General features: G+C 46.7%; 2 protein-coding genes across 2 annotated transcripts in view; both read left to right on the forward strand.

The window, feature by feature from the left end:
• The window catches only part of LOC127648277 (interferon-induced very large GTPase 1-like), a 341,847-nt gene that overhangs the window by 315,105 nt on the left and 8,190 nt on the right, over positions 1–18,552 (forward strand). Inside the window, 3 exon segments of the mRNA XM_052132865.1 lie at positions 2,157–2,190; positions 2,581–2,616; positions 17,584–18,552. Of these exon segments, the coding sequence (XP_051988825.1) occupies positions 2,614–2,616; positions 17,584–18,552 (972 nt within the window). The 5' untranslated portion in view covers positions 2,157–2,190; positions 2,581–2,613.
• Positions 1–18,552, forward strand: part of LOC127648266 (interferon-induced very large GTPase 1-like) — a 399,776-nt gene that overhangs the window by 274,227 nt on the left and 106,997 nt on the right. The window lies entirely within an intron of this gene.

An 18,552-nucleotide genomic window follows, 5' to 3' on the forward strand; every position in this document is an offset into this window, starting at 1 on the left:
TTTTACTTAGTAAGAATATCTAACTATTTAAGTCAAGATATATCCGGAAAAAATTACTCTTGAGACTTATTTTGAAAGGTTTTCGAATCACCAAAAAATTATGGTTTCGTTTTACTCAAAAATTTTCAGAATAATACAAAGACAATAAATTAAAAAAAATAAAAAATAACAGAAAAGCGTATAAGTCTTCACCTCGGAATGCGGCCCCGAAGAACAGGAAACAGAAACATTTATATGGTTTAATTGGGGCCGTCTTTAAGAATTTGGGGGCACTCCTCTTAAAGAAACCATTCCTTAATAGAAAACTTTCACAGTTCTTGATCTGCACACAAAGATGCTTACAAAGATGCTTACTACTCTAGAATTTAAGCCCAACAAGTTTATTAAACATTTACCCGTTATCTCACCTACATGTGTTAAAACCATATCCTGCCCCTGGCCTCTCAATAGCCTCACAGAAGACCTATTCTCTTCTATGTCTAAAGGTTACAGGAATAGCCTCAGGCGTAGCTTCAACACCCTTTAATGCTTGTGCAGAAAGAACAGAGGAAACTGTAACATTTCAGTTGACAGAGCAAGCCTGCATTATGTTTTCAACAATGCAAGCTTCTTCTGCAACACTGACATTTTACAATTAGGACATATCAATTGTTTTTCCCTTATAAACTCCTTTGCGGTACACAACAATCGTTTATTAAGCTTTTCCATCTGTTTGATGGTTTTTGTCATCTGACCGATGAGATCTTTTCTCTGCATTATCAATTGCTTCTTCTTTCTTCTTCTTCTCTTTTTTTCTGGCTTTATGCAGTTTTCTGGCGTGGTCCTTTTGGAGTCGGTCCACTAAAAGATCGTCCATAAATATTTCAATTTTATCAGTCTGATCAGCCTGTTTTGAGATACATAACTCATCAAGAAAAGGTAATGTGAGGCATTTATCAGAAGATTTCATAGTCTCAGTGCCATGCGACACTACAACCTGAATACAAACATTGGACAACAGAGAAGAAATTTCTTTGCAATAATTCAACATGTCATTCTCACACAGATTTGTTGATGGCAGCCTTTGCCCCCCCCCCCCCCCCTCTATTCCCATGAATGGTGGTCTACCAAAGAGTATTTCAAATAGACTTAAATTTGTTTTGACTCTTTTTCTCATTCTGGTGTACATCAACACAATTGGGAGTGCTTTAACCCATGTGAGCCCAGTTTGCTCACAGCACTTAGCCAATTTGTTCTTGATCGTTTGATTCTCCCTCTCAAAAGTGCCTCCACTGGTGGCGTGGTAACTGCAGTGTGTTCTCATGTCAATTCCCAAAAACTGACCCACCTGCTTTATTGCTTCATTGACAAAGTGTGTCCCATTGTCCGAGCTGATTTTTCTTGGAATTCCCCATCTCGGAACAATCTCGGTTAAAAGAGCTTTCGCTACTGCTGCTGAGTCTTGTTTCGAGGTTGGGAAGGCTTCAACCCATTTGGACCACATGTCAACCATCACCAGGCAGTATTTCTGCTTCCCACAAGGGGTTAACTCGATGAAATCCATCATCAGATACTCAAAAGGCCCCCCTGATGGTGGTTGAGATACTATAGGTGTTTTTATCCCTCTTTCCACGTTATGTGTGTTACAAATGACACATCCTTTGCGTGAAACCCTTTGTAAACCACAATTCTTTCACTTGCGCAACCATCCCCGCTTTTGATACATGGTCTAACAGTCTGTCTCCATGAGTCTGCAAAATAACAGAAGTCATAAACTAATTTTTCTCATCAACCATCTGAACAAACGGTTTGTTTACATCTGGCAGACCCAAAGTGGGAGCCAGAGCCATTTGTACTTTCATGTTAGCAAATGCCTCCTCGGCTTCGCTTGTCCAAACAATCTTGTCACATGACCTCAGCCCTTTCCCTGTCATCAGGGCTCATAAATGCTGTTCAAGAATGGCATAATTAGGAATAAATGTACGACAATAAGCACACATTCCTAAAAATGACAATAATTGTTTTTTCGTAATTGGTTTTGGCTCATCTTTTATGGCCTGTACACGTTTGTCACAGATGGATTTACTGTTTGGTCTGATAACATGTCCCAAAAACTTTATTTCCTGTTTCACAAACTGCAATTTTGAAAGACTGACTTTGTGTCCCTCTCCTTCTAGGTGCTTCAAAAGGGACACAGAGTCAGCCACACAAGTAGCTTCATCACATGCACAGATCAACAAATCATCCACATACTGTAACAAAGCCGTTCCAGCTGTCAGTGTTCAAGGCTTCTTCGAAGTGCTTCATTATAGATCGTCGGGGATTCAGCGTGCCCCTGGCACAATCGTGTGAACGTATAACCCTCATTGTCAAAATCAAATGCAAACCAAAACTGACTTTTATGGTCCACTGGGACGCTAAAGAAAGCATTAGCCAAATCCACCACAGTAAAATACATTGCATTTTGCGGAATTTGTGACAAAATTGTGTAAGGGTTTGGTACACGTGCCGCCCTAGCAATGACAGCTGAATTTACGGCCTGAAGATCTTGCACAAATCACCACTCAGTCAGTGAATTTTTGTCTCTTATTTTCTTCACAGGGAAGATTGGATTGCGCACTGGAGAATCATGACATGGTATAATTATACCCTCTTTCAATAAGAAGTCAAAAACTGGCATAATACCCTGCAATGCCTCCCGTTTGAGGGGGTATTGCCCTTGACACGGTCTGTAATCAGATTTTGGGGTGATTACAACCGGTTCACAGCCTTTGATTAAACCCACATCATATTTGTGTTTTGCCCACAACCTAGGAGGTACTTCTGTCAGAGCAGGGTGAATGTCTGAGACAGAAGCAGCCCCCACCTCATGTTTCTCCACCGCACTCTTCACAATAGCAGTTACAGTTCTCTGTACTTCAATATCAAAATCACATTTGACATAAATGCTCCTACACTTTTGCTGTGTTTCACTTCTGCACTTATTTCAGCCCAATCTGTTGCTTTCATGCATTCTCTCACAAAAGGGCCCAGATCTACCCACGGCTGCTCTTTGGCCTTGGTCACTGATAAGTGTGGCGCAGTGTCCCCTGCTATCAAATAGAACTGCATTTGTTTTTCTGTCAGGCAAGCTGAGAGCACACACACATTTTCTGTCCAGAAAATCTTATCAAATTTCACAGTCTCATTTTCTACCCTGTTAAACCACCCCTCCTCATATTGTGGTTCACGTTTGTCACGATTCCCTTGTTGTCTGCCCCGTGTTTTCTGTGTCACTCGTCACTGTTCAGATTCCATGTCACGTTTTCCCTGTTGTCTGCCCTGGTTTCACTTGTCTTTGTCTAAACTACACTTCCCATGATCCCCGGCCCTCATCACTGCCAGCCCTGTGTCATTGTGCTCACCTGATTGTAGTTTGTTATCATCATAGTTTCCAGTGTATATAAACCCTGTTTGTTCTCCATTCCCTTGTCGATCGTTGATGTTTGTGGACGCCTGTTTCCGTGGTCTTTGCATGTTTATCCTGCTTGTTAAACTTTTCGTATGTCCTCCGTGTTTTTGGTTTATTTCCCCATTGTGGGTATTTCCTTTGTTCTGGTTTTGTCTGTTTAAGTTTTCACCGTGTAAATAAAGAATCACTGCAATTAGATCCAACCCCTTGTCTGCCCTCCTCATGCATCGTAACAGAACGATCGACCACAATGGATCTAGCAGTTCTTCGGGCAAGCTGCCGCCACCTAGATTTGAGGCAAGGAAGCCGCCCGGTGGAGGATCACGTTAGGGACTTCCTGGACATAGCGAGTGCCACCGACTTCCCTGACTCCTCCCTGGTGGTGTTCTTCCGGGCCGGCCTGGCCGGTTCGCTCAAGAAGCGGTTGCCACCGGCGACGCGCGGCTTGATGCTCCGCGATTTTGTGGAGGAGACGCTGCTGGCATGTGGCTCGCCATACACTGTGGGTGTAGTGGAGGAGGATCCTGCCTCTCCTCCCACAGTGGTGACCCTCCAGTCGTCCATGGCTCGTCCTGTTTCGCCTGCTCCACCTGCCAGCAAGCCAACCCCCACGCCTGCCTTGAGCAATGAGCCAGTGCTGCCAACTTCGTCCGCCCGGAGGAGGAGGAGAAGAAAGGCCTCTGCTCTCCAGCCTCTGCCAACCACGGCCAACCAGCCAGCGCCTGTAGCCTCGAACGTCTTCGAGCCAGTGCCTGTAGCCTCGACCGTCCTAGAGCCAGCACCTGTAGCCTCGACCGTCTCAGAGCCAGCACCTGTAGCCATGACCGTCCTAGAGCCAGCGCATCTCGAGCCTTCCAGGGCTCCGCCTCCTGAGCCTTCTAGGGTGCCGCCTCCCGAGTCTTCCAGGGCTCTGCCTCTCAAGTCTCTCGAGCCCCCCAGGGCTCCTCTCGAGCCTCCCAAGTCTCTCGAGTCTTCCAGGGCTTCTCCTCCCGAGCCTCCCAGGGCTCCGCCTCTCAAGTCTCTCGAGCCTCCCAGGGCTTCTCTCGAGCCTTCCAGGGCTCCGCCTCTCAAGTCACTCGAGCCTTCCAGGGCTCCTCCTCCCAAGCCTCCCAGGGCTCCGCCTCTCAAGTCTCTCGAGCCTCCCAGGGCTTCTCTCGAGCCTTCCAGGGCTCCGCCTCTCAAGTCACTCGAGCCTCCCAGGGCTTTGCCTCTCGAGCCTCCCAGGGCTCCTCCTCTCGAGCCTCCCAGAGCTCCGCCTCCCGAGTCTCTCGAGCCTCCCAGGGCTCCGCCTCTCGAGCCTTCCAGGGATCCGCCTCCAAAGCCTCTCGAGCCTTCCAGGGCTCCGCCTCCCGAGCCTCTCGAGCCTTCCAGGGCTCCGCCTCCCGAACCTCTCGCGCCTCCCAGGGCTCCGCCTCCCGAGCCTCCTACGGCTCCGCCTCCCGAGTCTCCTATGGCTCCGCCTCCCGAGTCTTCCAGGGCTCCGCCTCTCAAGTCTCTCGAACCTCCCAGGGCTCCGCCTCTCGAGCCTCTCGGGCCTCCCAGGGCTCCGCCTCCCGAGCCTCTCAAGCCTTCCACGGCTCCGCCTCTCAAGCCTTCCAGGGCTTCGCCTCTCGAGCCTCCCATGGCTCCTCCTCTCGAGCCTCTCAAGTTCAAGTTTCAAGTTTGTATTTATTTATATAGCACATTTAAAAACAGCAAACAAGGCTGACCAAAGTGCTGAACAATACACAAAGTAAGAAACAAGGACAAACCACACATTCATGACAAAAACTCACAGTGTTTTAAATGCTAGAGAAAAAAAATAAGTTTTAAGAGAGGATTTAAAAACAGTTAGCGATTGAGCCGCTCTGATGTAAATCGGAAGGCTGTTCCACAGCCTAGGGTCAGCGATCCCAAAGGCTCTGTCCCCTCTATTCTTTAACTGATCTGGGGACAAACAAAAGTATCTGATCACCAGACCTCATGTTTCGTGTGGGATTGTGTGGACAGAGTAGCTCAGACAAATAACTCGGTGCCAGATTATTTACGGATTTAAAAACAAAGAGAAGAATTTTAAACTCAATTCTAAGATTCACAGGTAGCCAATGCAGTGATTTTAAAATAGGTGAAACATGATCGAATTTACGTTTTCTTTTGAGGAACTTTGCAGCAGCATTCTGTACTAATTGGAGACGAGCAATAGAGTTTTTGGGTATGCCATAGTAAAGAGAGTTGCAATAATCCAACCACGATGTAATGAGCGCATGGATAGCAATCTCTACGGTTTTCTCAGAAAGGGAGGATTTAATCTTAGAGAGAAGACATGGCTGGAAAAAACAAGAACTGATCACCGCATTTATTTGTTTATCAAATTTGAGGTTCTGATCCCAGAGAACACCTAAGTTCTTAATGCAAGATGAAGTTGGATGAAGATAATCCAGATCAATGTTACTGCTATTAAAGTTGCCATGGGGGCCAAAGACTATAACCTCGGTTTTGGATTCATTCAGAAATAAGAAATTTTGAGAAAACCACATTTTACTTCTTCTAGGCATACAAAAAGAGATTTCAGAGCAGTATCTTTGTTGCGTTTCAGAGGCAAATAAATTTGTGTATCATCTGCATAGCAGTGAAATAATACACCATGCTTTCTGAAAATGGAGCCTAGAGGAAGTAAATACAGGGAAAAAAGAATGGGTGCGAGAATAGACCCCTGCTGCACTCCACATGAGAGTTGGGCTGGCGATGAAGAAAAATTACCCAATTTAACGGAGAAAATTCTATTTGTTAGATAAGATCTAAACCAACTGAGGACAGTTCCCTGGATGCCCACAAAATATTCTAGTCGGGATAAAAGAGTTTTATGATCAGCTGTATCAAATGCCGAGGTTAGGTCTAACAGTATTAGGATCACAGAGTCACCAAAGTCAGTCGCTAACAGTATATCATTAGAAACCCTTAATAAAGCAGACTCTGTGCTGTGCAGAGGCTTAAAACCAGACTGGAAAGTTTCAAGAATTTGATTTGAGCTAAGGAGTTGCTGGAGTTGCTTGAGAACCGTTTTCTCCAATGCTTTAATGCTTTAAAAGAAAGGGTCGAAATAGGTCGAAAATTATTAAAATCCCTATCATCAAGTGAAGGTTTCTTAAGAAGAGGTGTAATAGTGGCTTGTTTTAGTATATCAGGGAGCGTCCCTGTGCTCAAGCATTTATTCAGAAAAGACACCAAACATGTTCCAACCCAATCAAAAGTTTGTTTCAAGATACGGGGAGAAAGAACATCAAGAGAGCAAAAGGAAGGTTTCAGATGATCAACAATTTCTCTGAGAGATAGAAGAGAAACTGGTTCAAAGACACTCCATATGGCTGAAGAACAACCCGGTTCAGGTGAGACATTAGCAGATGATTGCAACTGAGATCTTAGAGAGGTGATCTTTTCTCAAAAAAACCTTGAGAAACCTTCACATAATGGTACTGAGGGATTAGAAACCACATTTCTAGGAGGATTTAGAGCAGAATTTAACACAGAAAATAAGGCTTTTGAACTATGATGGTTTTTTAAAATTAAATTAGAGAAATACTTAGATTTAGCAGATATCATAGCTTTCTGAAAAGCACTGAGGGAGTTTTTCAGCATTTCATAAGAGATTTGTAGCTTATCACTTTTCCATTTACGTTCATCTCTTCTACAAGCATGCCTCAAGGAGTGGATGGTATCATTGAGCCATGGTTCAGTGTTAGATTTTGACTTCTTAACTTTTAAAGGAGCAGTAGTATTTAAAACCTCGGAACATACAGCATTAAGCAGACTCAGATGTTCTTCAGCATCCATGTCGGGTAGGGGTGACTCCAGGGACAGGGACAAACACACCTCATTGAAGGTGTTAGTAAATTCATCATGGAAACAGGGAGAAAAGGAACGAGTCCATTGTGCAGTAGGTGAAATATGCGATTTTGTAGAAGGAGAGGACATGGAAAACAGTACAGGCATATGATCAGAGATCAAAGTGTTAAAAACCTGAACATCAGTAATGGAAACGCCATGAGAGAGTACCAGGTCCAAAGTATGTCCATGAGTATGTGTGGAATCTTTCACCCACTGAACCATGTTGAACGAGTCCATGAGATTTAAAAACTCCATTGTTAGAGGCTTTGACTGACAGCACACATGAATATTAAAGTCCCCTAGCAGAAGAATATTGCTGTAATTAGTTACACATTCACCCAAAAAAGCAGTAAATTCACTTATAAAATCTTTCACTAGGTGAGGGGGGCAATACACCAGCGCTAACAAAACAGGATCGTCAAATTCCAGTCGCAACAGCTGTACTTCAAAGCTACTGTAGGATGTAGACGGGACAGAATGACAGTAGCTACTAAAACTGTTTTTTAGAATTACCGCTAGACCACCCCCGCAGCCAGAAGAGCGGGGAAAGTTAAAAAATGTGCAGCTTGCCGGAATCAACTCAGCAAAAGGACTTAGATCACCAACATTCATCCAAGTTTCTGTGATGCACATAAAATCCAATGCATGGGTAGTGAAAAAGTCATTTAAAATGAACGTCTTATTGACTAGCGACCGAGCATTAATCAGAGCCATCCTGGAAGGTGTAAGCGAGTCAGAGATCACGGGAGAGAAGGCTCTATTCAAAAAGCGAAGATTCTCTAGAGTAGCTCCACCGCGACGAACACGGATAGGAGGGTAACAGGGGATCGTCGAAGGAGAATCCTGAAGGATGGTCCGAAGACAGCGAACAAGTGGATTGAGCAAACGCCATCCAGCACATCGTCCAACGCCTGGATTCCGCGTCATCATTGGGAAGTGGCTGGACGCGCGGGCGGCGTACAGTGTCATTTTCAGTTTGACAGCAACCCCTCCGCGCTTGCCGCGTCTCCTGCGGCGCTTTCTGCGGGGAACCCCATGAGGCCAACTGCGCAGATATTCTGGAATATCCCTGGTAGATTTTGGGGAGCAGGATTGTGATCCAGCCACAGAGCTTTTTAACTCTGGGTTATATGTGGCCGAAAAAGAGTCTCGAATATCCAGAAGTAACTGGCGATCATAAACCAGAAGCGAGTAGCAGTTTGATGTGTTTAAAAGCACAAATATAGCGCAGAGAAGCAGAGATATCAGACGGCATGCCACGTACACCGGCGCCATCTTTTCATCTCGGGCCTCCCAGGGCTCCGCCTCTCGAGCCTTCCAGGGCTCCGCCCCTCAAGTCTCTCAAGCCACCCAGGGCTCCGCCCCCAGAGCCTTCCAGGTCTTCGCTTCTAGAACCTCCTACGGCACCATCTCCCTCGGCTCCGCCTCCAGAGCCTCCTACGGCTCTGCCTCCAGAGCCTTCCAGGGCTCTGCCTCTAAAGCCTCTTACGGCGCCGCCTTCATCGGCCCAGCCTCCAGAGCCTCCCACGGCTCCGCCTCCTGAGCCTCACTCTGCCTCCTGAGCCTCCCATGGCTCCGCCCGCTGAGCCTTCCAGGGCACCGCCTTCCTCGGCTCCGCCTCCTGAGCCTTCTAGGCCTCCGCCTCTAGAACCTCCTATGGCGCCACCTCCCTCAGCTCCGCCTCCAGAGCCTTCCAGGTCTCCGCCTCTAGAGCCTCCTACGGCGCCACCTCCATCGGCTACGCCTCCAGAGCATTCCAGGCCTCCGCCTCTAGAGCCTCCTACGGCGCAACCTCCATCGGCTCCGCCGCCAGAGCCTCCCAGGTCTCCGCCTCTAGAGCCTCCTATGGCGCCACCTCCCTCGGCTCCGCCTCCAGAGCCTCCCACGGCTCCGCCTCCCACGGTTGGGCCTCCTGAACCTGTCCTTGCCCTATGGCCAGCTCCCAGGCCTCCTGAACCTGTCCTTGCCCTGTGGCCAGCTCCCAGGCCTCCTGAACCTGTCCTTGCCCTGTGGCCAGCTCCCAGGCCTCCTGAACCTGTCCCTGCCCCTTGGACTGCCTGCCTACCCTCTGCACCCCCTTGGACTGTCTGTCTGCCCTCTGTGCCCCCTTGGACTGCCTGTCTGCCCCTTGTGCTCCCTTGGTCTGTCTGTTTGCCCCTTGTGCTCCCTTGATCTGTCTGTTTGCCCCTTGTGCTCCCTTGATCTGTCTGTTTGCCCCTTGTGCTCCCTTGATCTGTCTGTTTGCCCCTTGTGCTCCCTTGGCCTGTCTGTTTGCCCCTTGTGCTCCCTTTTTCTGTCTGTTTGCCCCCCCCCTCACTCCTTGGACGATTTTTTGTTTTTTTTGGAGTATTCCCTTTTTGTTTTGTTTCTGAGGAGCGTCTGGAAGCCGCTCCTTTGAGGGGGGGTTATGTCACGATTCCCTTGTTGTCTGCCCCGTGTTTTCTGTGTCACTCGTCACTGTTCAGATTCCATGTCACGTTTTCCCTGTTGTCTGCCCTGGTTTCACTTGTCTTTGTCTAAACTACACTTCCCATGATCCCCGGCCCTCATCACTGCCAGCCCTGTGTCATTGTGCTCACCTGATTGTAGTTTGTTATCATCATGTCTCCAGTGTATATAAACCCTGTTTGTTCTCCATTCCCTTGTCGATCGTTGATGTTTGTGGACGCCTGTTTCCGTGGTCTTTGCATGTTTATCCTGCTTGTTAAACTTTTCGTATGTCCTCCGTGTTTTTGGTTTATTTCCCCATTGTGGGTATTTCCTTTGTTCTGGTGTTGTCTGTTTAAGTTTTCACCGTGTAAATAAAGAATCACTGCAATTAGATCCAACCCCTTGTCTGCCTCCTCCTGCATCGTAACAACGTTCAATTACGACATGTGACGTGCAAGGCAACTGGTCAGGCTTCATATTTTCTGCGTTAAATGACATTGTTCGATCTTTTGCCAATTTCAAGATAATTTTTGCCCAATTATAATTTTTCACACGCCATTCATATGTCCACTGCGGTTCAAATTTATAACAACATATTTGTGGTTCTTCCTCAATGCTAATCCCAAAGGAACCCCCCCGTAAGGGTCAAATTCAATTCACACATTAAATCTCTGGCCATTAGAGGTACCGGAAGAGCTGGTGAACACAGAAACGCATGTTTAAATGTTCTCCCCTTCTCCATCTCACACTCCAAGGGCACTGTGAATTTTTCAGAAATCGAATGGCCCGAGGCCGAAGTGCTCTCATGCACTGAACCTGTCAATTTTGGTACACATGGCAAGTCACATGGTCATATCGTAGAATGGCTAGCCCCAGAATCTACCAAAAATCTACTAATGTCCCGTCAACTAACATTTTATATCTCGGCATTTGTAAAAACCCTGAACTTTTGTACATTCTCAAACATTCGTCCGAAACATTATCACATAAAGCTTCATCAGTCACACTCAAAGATTTGCAAGCATTGTCGCAATTCCACTTCCGCTGGTTTCTGTCGCCTTTCTTCTTTTTGTCGGCCCATTTCTGCAGCGGTTTAGATGTGCTGACATTAGATTGTAGTCGCACAACTTCCAGCTGAAGATCTTTCTCCCCCTTTGCCTCCTTCACTGTCCGAGTCGGGTGGAGTTGCTCGTGGTGCTTGTCTTCTGGACGGAGAGCAGTCGAGGTCGGGGTTCAGTTTCAGGGCTTTCAGCTCCGCCACGGGATAGTGATGATTATACGCCAGCGGCGCCGGCACAATCGCCGTTGCATGTGGGGAAACACAAACATACTTTTCATTAGTCGGCTCTGGTGGTGCTGACACACAAGCAGATCTTTCACACATTTTATTTTCTTCCACATTGTCAATCCTACATGCTAATTCTTTCTGCATTTGCTTTTGTTCTCTTCTATCTGCTTCCTTAAGCCAACAGCCCACTGTCTGTTCACATTTTTTACACACATGTTGAACGCAGCCACAACAACCTTTTTGTGCCTCGCTGCCCTGTTCAACTGATTCTCTCACCACTCTCAGTCTAGTCGTGCTCAGTGTTCCCTCTCTGGAGAAATCATGGTATTTGATCAGTTTCTCTATGTCCTGCATACATTTTCTCCCATAGTTTTTCCTCATTTGACAGAAAAACGGTGTATCAAATTTGGCAAGCTTGCTTTGAGACTTGGCTGTTTCTGTTTCTCTGTGGATTTACCATTCGACCCACATCTAATAATCTGTCGGACGTCTCCAACAGATCTGATTTCTTAACCCAAGATCAGATAAGGGTGCACTCCCTAGTGCTTTGTTAATTACGGTTTACTCAAAATCTTTCTCTGGAGTACGTTCCAGCGCTCAGTATTTTAGCTAACCTAATTAAACCATTTTTGCTAGAGAACTCAGTCTCTGTTTAGAAAACCTCTTGACCTGTTCGTAGGTCTGAGTTTCAGCTCGAGAACCTCTTGTACTCGCACCACAGAAAACAGTCTCAGCCACTATGGTTCACTCACTCTTATACGAAAAGAAAATAATTTAGTCGTCTCTTATCAGAGATATTTGGGTTGCCACGGGTTCGTTTTCATTTGATTCCAGAGGAGTTTCTCCTGGCCCTGATGCGGTCGGTCCCTCTATCTGAAGCTTACAAGGTAGATCTGGAACTTCTCAGTCCAGGTGGCCAAACACCGTCCGCTCTCAGGTCCAGAAGGCACTTCCAAGGAATCCCACTATTCTGACACCAAATTGTTGTGGCAAAAAATTATTAACCAACCATTATCACTGCGTAAGAGACTCTCTGAATCAAACAGTCTTTTAAAATAATTTATTCTTGCAAGAAGGACCCAGTCATTACACATGAATTACCCTGTGACATGAGTGTGACGTTATCAGGAAGGGCTGAGCTCTTTTTATACATCTTTTCCCCAAGGTCTCCAACAGAAGCAGATCTTCCCCCTCTATTGGACTCAAGATGGCGCCGAGTATGGCTGCTGCGTTGCGAGCTCCGACACAACACTGTGGTTTATTGTTTGTTTTGTTTACAGTTCTTTGTTTTTTTGTCTTGGATGTTGACTGCCTTATTGTTTACGACAGACAAACACTTTTGGACATTGGTTCTACAATTACACATCGAAAACGGACTTCAAATTCCTCAACACCGACCCGCTGTTTACAAAACCGCCGGCGGAGCCCTTTGTCTGGGCTGCTCGGCCGCGGAAACGCAGAAGGAAAAGGGGAAAAAGAGCCGGCGTTCTCATCAGAGTAAGACGTCGTGCAAATCGACCCCCGCTACCCAGTATACTACTGGCAAATGTTCAGTCTCTGGACAACAAGCTCTGCGAGCTGAGAGCGCGGATCTCTTTCCAACGAGAGATGAGAGATTGCTGTGTTATCTGTCTTACAGACACCTGGATGTCTACGGAGATTCCAGACTCGGCCATCGAAATCACGGGCTTTTCCGTGCACCGAGCGGACAGAGCGAATGACCTCTCAGGTAAAAGCAGAGGTGGTGGTGTATGTTTTATGATCAACAAATCATGGTGTGATCAGAGGAACGTACATTTCATCAAGTCTTTCTGCTCTCCTGATCTGGAATATCTCATGCTTCTGTGTCGACCATTCTGGCTATCGAGGGAATTCACAGCGGTCATCATCACAGCTGTGTACATCCCCCCACAAGCCGACACAGACCGGGCACTCAGGGAACTGTATGGGTGTATAAGTGAGCAGGAAACCACGCACCCTGAGGCTGCGTTCATTGTTACCGGGGACTTTAACAAAGCCAACTTCAAAACAATCGCTCCAAAATACCACCAACACATAAACTTCAACACACGAGGGGACCGGGTTTTAGATCATTGTTACTCTCCATTCCGGTATGGCTACAAATCCCTCCCCCGCCCCCCATTTGGCAAATCGGACCACACTTCAGTTCTGCTTTTGCCCGCTTACAGGCAGAAACTGAAACGGGAAGCACCCACCCTTAGAACAATCCAGTGCTGGTCGGACCAATCAGACTCTGCGCTACAAGACTGTTTTGATCACGCGGACTGGGAAATGTTCCGGTCCGCCTCAGATGACGACGTCGAGGTTTACGCTGACAGCGTAACGTGTTTCATCAGGAAGTGCGTAGAGGATGTTGTCCCGGCCAAAACAATACGGATATACCCCAACCAGAAACCATGGGTTAACGGTGATGTTCGCACGGCACTCACTGCGCGGACCTCCGCTTTTAATTCTTCTAACAAGGAGGAGCGTAAACAAGCCAGTTATGCCCTCTGTAACACTATCAGTGAAGCCAAACGCCAGTACAGGCACAAACTTGAAGGTCAGTTCAACACCACTGACTCTAGAAGTACGTGGCAGGGAATTAACATCATAACGGAATACAAACGGAACAAAGACTTCGCCGTGAACACCGCTGCATCTCTCCCGGACGAACTTAATACATTTTATGCTCATTTCGAGGACTATAACACCGCCCTCGCGGAGAGAGCACTAGCGGCTGACGCTTCAGAGGTTGGTTCACTCTCCGTCTCTGTTGTGGATGTAACCCGATCCTTCTGACGAGTGAACATCCGTAAAGCCGCGGGTCCAGACGGCATTCCGGGTCGCGTCATCAGAGCGTGCGCGAATCCACTGGCTGGTGTTTTTACGGACATTTGCAATCTGTCCCTCTCCCTGTCTGTAGTCCCCACATGCTTCAAAACATCAACCATTGTGCCTGTACCGAAGCAAGCCACAATCACTTGCTTAAATTACTGGCGTCCTGTTGCTCTGACCCCCATCATCAGCAAATGCTTTGAGAGGTTAATCAGAGATTACATCTGCTCTGTTCTGCCCACCTCTTTGGACCCATTGCAGTTTGCCTACCGCAACAACCGCTCCACTGATGATGCCATTGCATCTACACTACACACTGCTCTCTCCCACCTGGAAAAAAGGAACACATATGTGAGAATGCTGTTTGTAGACTACAGCTCAGCATTCAACACCATAGTGCCCTCCAAGCTTGATGAGAAACTCCGGGCTCTGGGCTTAAACAGCTCGCTGTGCAGCTGGATCCTGGATTTCCTGTCAGGCAGACGTCAGGTGGTTAGAATGGGCAGCAACATCTCCTCATCACTGACCCTCAACACTGGAGCCCCGCAGGGCTGTGTTCTCAGCCCATTCCTGTATTCCCTGTACACACATGACTGTGTGGCAACACATAGCTCCAACGCCATCATTAGGTTTGCTGACGATATGACGGTGGTAGGTCTGATCACTGACAATGATGAAAGAGCCTACAGAGAGGAGGTGCACACTCTGACACGCTGGTGTCAAGAGCACAACCTCTCCCTCAACGTCAGTAAAACCAAGGAGCTTGTGGTGGACTTCAGGAGGAAAGACGGGGAACACAGCCCCATCACCATTAACGGAGCACCGGTGGAGAGAGTCAGCAGTTTCAAGTTCCTCGGTGTCCACATTACTGAGGAACTCACATGGTCCGTCCACACTGAGGCCGTTGTGAAGAAGGCTCACAAGCGCCTCTTCTTCCTGAGATGGCTGAGGAAGTTTGGAATGAACCACATCCTCACACGGTTCTACACTAGTACTGTAGAGAGCATCCTGACTGGCTGCATCACTAGCACCCCACAGGAAGTTCACCCCCCCCGTCTCACGAACCCTTTCGAGGACCCGGGAGGCTCCCAAGCGTTCCTGAGGCGGACAACCCAGAGATCGAGATGTTTGCTCCGGAGTTGGTAAGCAGACCACTCCGTCCACCGGTGTAGGGCCGGGAAGACTACCTTCAGTTAAAGGCCTGGCCTGCAAATGCTGTTCTTACGGCACTCTGCCGCCACACCTCAACAGTCCTGGCAAGCTGGACGCGCCTTCAGCCCCACGACTGTTCCCCGGCCGGCCGGTTCTGACGAGTCCAGAGGACGCCTCGGACCTCCTCCTCAGTCACTAACCCGCCCCCTGCCGGGTGTGCAGAGCAAGGTAAGTGCCTCGAGTCTTTTCTCAGCACCAGAGCCTTGGGATGCTCCTTTGCCTCCTGACGCCGCATCACCTGCTCCGCCCCGCTGCACCAGTATCATCCCATGTTTTCTCAGGTCCGAGTCAGTAGAACTCGGTAACATGCTGATGGGCTGGCCGGGTGAATCACTTGCATATAGCGCCCTTTCCCTCGGTTGAGGTAAAACTGTGCGTCTTTTTTCCCAGGAGATTCCACTCAACTCGAATCCCTGGTCAATTCCTCCATAGCCCTCATGGATCCGCAGTTTGACGGAGGAATTTGCAGACCCAATCCACTGCGGGTACTCAAATCTAGCCTGTACTGGAATAGGTGCTCCACAGGGTGAGGTCTCCTACGCGGACTCCCCCTGTGTGTATTCTCCGCGATATGGTCCCCTTACGAGCTGAGCTTAGGCAGTTCCGGCAGTCCTCCGGTCGCCGTGTTGTAGCAACTCCCCCTCGCTGAGGCTGGATCTACCACCGTGTCGCCTAAAAACACATGTGATGTATTCAGCACCTTACCTCCCCAGCTGGGTAGGGGTGGTCTCCGCAGGGTCTTTTCCCCCTGAAAGAATAGGAAATTGGGTAAGACCTCCTTCCCTCAGTGCGTGTAAGGGCCCCGGCTGTCTATTGCTCTCTATGTTGCTGTTGCCAGCCAGGCTTGGCCCATTCCCAGGTTGGCAAGCGTCGCCTGTCAGGGTAACCAAAATGATTCTGACGACTTTGGTGGGGCATTGGGGAAGGGTACGTGCAGTCTGATACAGCCGGTCGTCTGGCACGTAAAACACCTGCCCGCTCCTGTGTCAGACCACGTATACGGCTCAGCGCATGGCGTGATTTAAATTGGACCCCTAGTGTCGCTTCTCCGACACAACGTGGAGAGAGCGACAGAAGGGGAACATCTAGGTTACGAATGTAACCTCCGTTCCCCGATGGAGGGAACGAGCCACGTCGCTGAGCCGAGCCGCTGTAGTGGCCGGACCATTTCGCTCTCCTCAGAAAAATCCTGAATGTACTCTAGTATTTGCCTCGTCTTTTTACCCGTATGTCCGGGGGTGGGGTATGCAAATACTAGCTGCCAACTTCTCATTGGCCTTTTTTCATAGATCAGAGGTATATTTGGTGCTCAAGAGAGACTCCTAGTGTTGCTTCTCTGACCCAATGTCTCGTTCCCTCCATCGGGGAACGGAGGTTACATTCGTAACCTAGACGTTATGTGTTCAATAGTACATTATCATATTAGCATATTTTCGCTGAGATATTGAAATTGGTAGAAATGTCACTGGTATCTGCTTTTTAATGTGCCAGAATGCATATTAATACAGTTATGCTTTAGTAAGAATAAAAGATGTAACCTGTCAGACATCACAGAATGACAGATCTGTTAAATAAAATAGGAGTGCTGTAGTGTTGCTGTATACTTTTTAAAAATGTTAAATACACAAAATGTTGCATCTGTCTCTGAAAAAAATACACATAAATCCCAGCATTAGATGATTTGATGTTATTGTTATTTTCAAAGCTTATTAACACAATGCACTCTCGTTATAAAGAACGTTATTAACCGGAGGGGCGGAGCTAGAGGAGGGACGATATTACACTCATCACTGATGAACTGTTCTTTTATTTCGGTCTAACCAGTAACGTTTTGGAAAGGACACCTCAGATCGCTAAAACCGGAATGAAAAACTACTGTTTTTGTTCTGATTGAGCCGAAATGAAAAACTATTTGTTTTAGTCCCTGTCTCATGTGTGTGTACACGTACATATTATACATGTTATTTTTAACTCAAGGTGTTTTCTGTTTCAGTGATTGACTTTATATTTACATTGTCATTTGATGAAGACACAAAGTGGAAGTAAACTATAGAACTGAGCAATAAAACAGTCTGATATGGATGTTGTCATTTGGGTGTGCTGCTGAAATTTTATAAGACTTTGTAAATGACTTGTGAAGCTTATGTGTTATGAGAAGCTCAATATGTGTTTGACAGACAGTTCAGTGTGGAAGTAATGAATCCTGTTCTAGATTTGTCCTGATTTAAAATAAAATAAAACATAAAAATATATCAGAATATATTATTATATTATTTTCTAATTGCTTTGAAATTTTACACTGTTACTTTTTAGATCCATTTGTGATAATGTATGTGCCGGTTCTCTAAAGACCCGAATATGTTTCCACGACACTTTACGGTGTGTTTATCACATTTGTTCAGTTTTTGTAATTCTATAATGTTGAGTAAATAAGGTCAGGAACGTTGTTTCTGTACTGGAAAATAATGTTCAAAGTGTATTATTGTTATATTTTATTATTATTGTTTTGTCTATTAAATAGGGAGAAAACATGAACTTTGGGACAACAGGAGTCAGTCCAGGTCAAGAATTACAACCAGAAAAGACTAGAAGAGGAAAAAGAGAGCATCTGTTTCAGAGACTTCATCTTGAGGGCAAACTGCAAAACAAACTGAATAGAGAAGATGTTCTTCAGATAACTGCAGATTCATTACAGTCTCATGAGTCTTGTGCTGAAGAGGAACTGGTTCAGACATTCCTACAAAAACTACTGTTGATGAACTACAGAGCAAGATACATTAAAACTAAAGAGACCAAAAAACAAGAACACACACAACAAAAAGACAATGACTCGTCTGATGATGAAGGTGATATTTTCAAAGAAATGTCTTTGTATTATGAAGAATCAAGCAGATCAGATCCTGTTCACCCAATGGATGTTCAGATGGCCGTGTTTCATTGTGCTGATATATTCCTGAAGCAGCTGATGGTGACTAAACTGTCTCAGTGTCAGTATGCTCTGCCTCTGCTTGTACCTGATCCATTCACACAACACATTGAGTTTCCTCTCTGGACATTCAGACAAATCAACAAGAGCTGGAAGACATTTGATGATAAAGGTAAAATCATCAGTAAAGTCCAGTCAGTCTGTAAGGCAGAAACTCCAATGGTGTGTTTCTTCAGGTTTGGCTCAGTGTCCTCATCCAAGTCTCAGCTGATGAACAGTCTGATCAATGAGAAACACAACACGTTCTTCCACAGGAACTGCCCAGGCAGCAGCAGAACCAGAGTACTGATGGATGGAGTGGTGGAGATCGCCTGGTACTGCCCGTCTGGAAAAAACACGGATACATTTACTGACTGTGTTGCGTTCTGTAATCTACATGGAGATGCAGGAGACCATGAGAAACAGCTGCAGATCCTTATGGAAATGTCCTCAGTCAATGTTGTTATTCTGCCACAACTTGACAGGGATGACAAAAGTGCAACACAGATCCAAAACCTGTACAAG

Source organism: Xyrauchen texanus, chromosome 8, assembly GCF_025860055.1.
Source record: "Xyrauchen texanus isolate HMW12.3.18 chromosome 8, RBS_HiC_50CHRs, whole genome shotgun sequence".
Lineage (NCBI taxonomy): Eukaryota > Metazoa > Chordata > Actinopteri > Cypriniformes > Catostomidae > Xyrauchen > Xyrauchen texanus.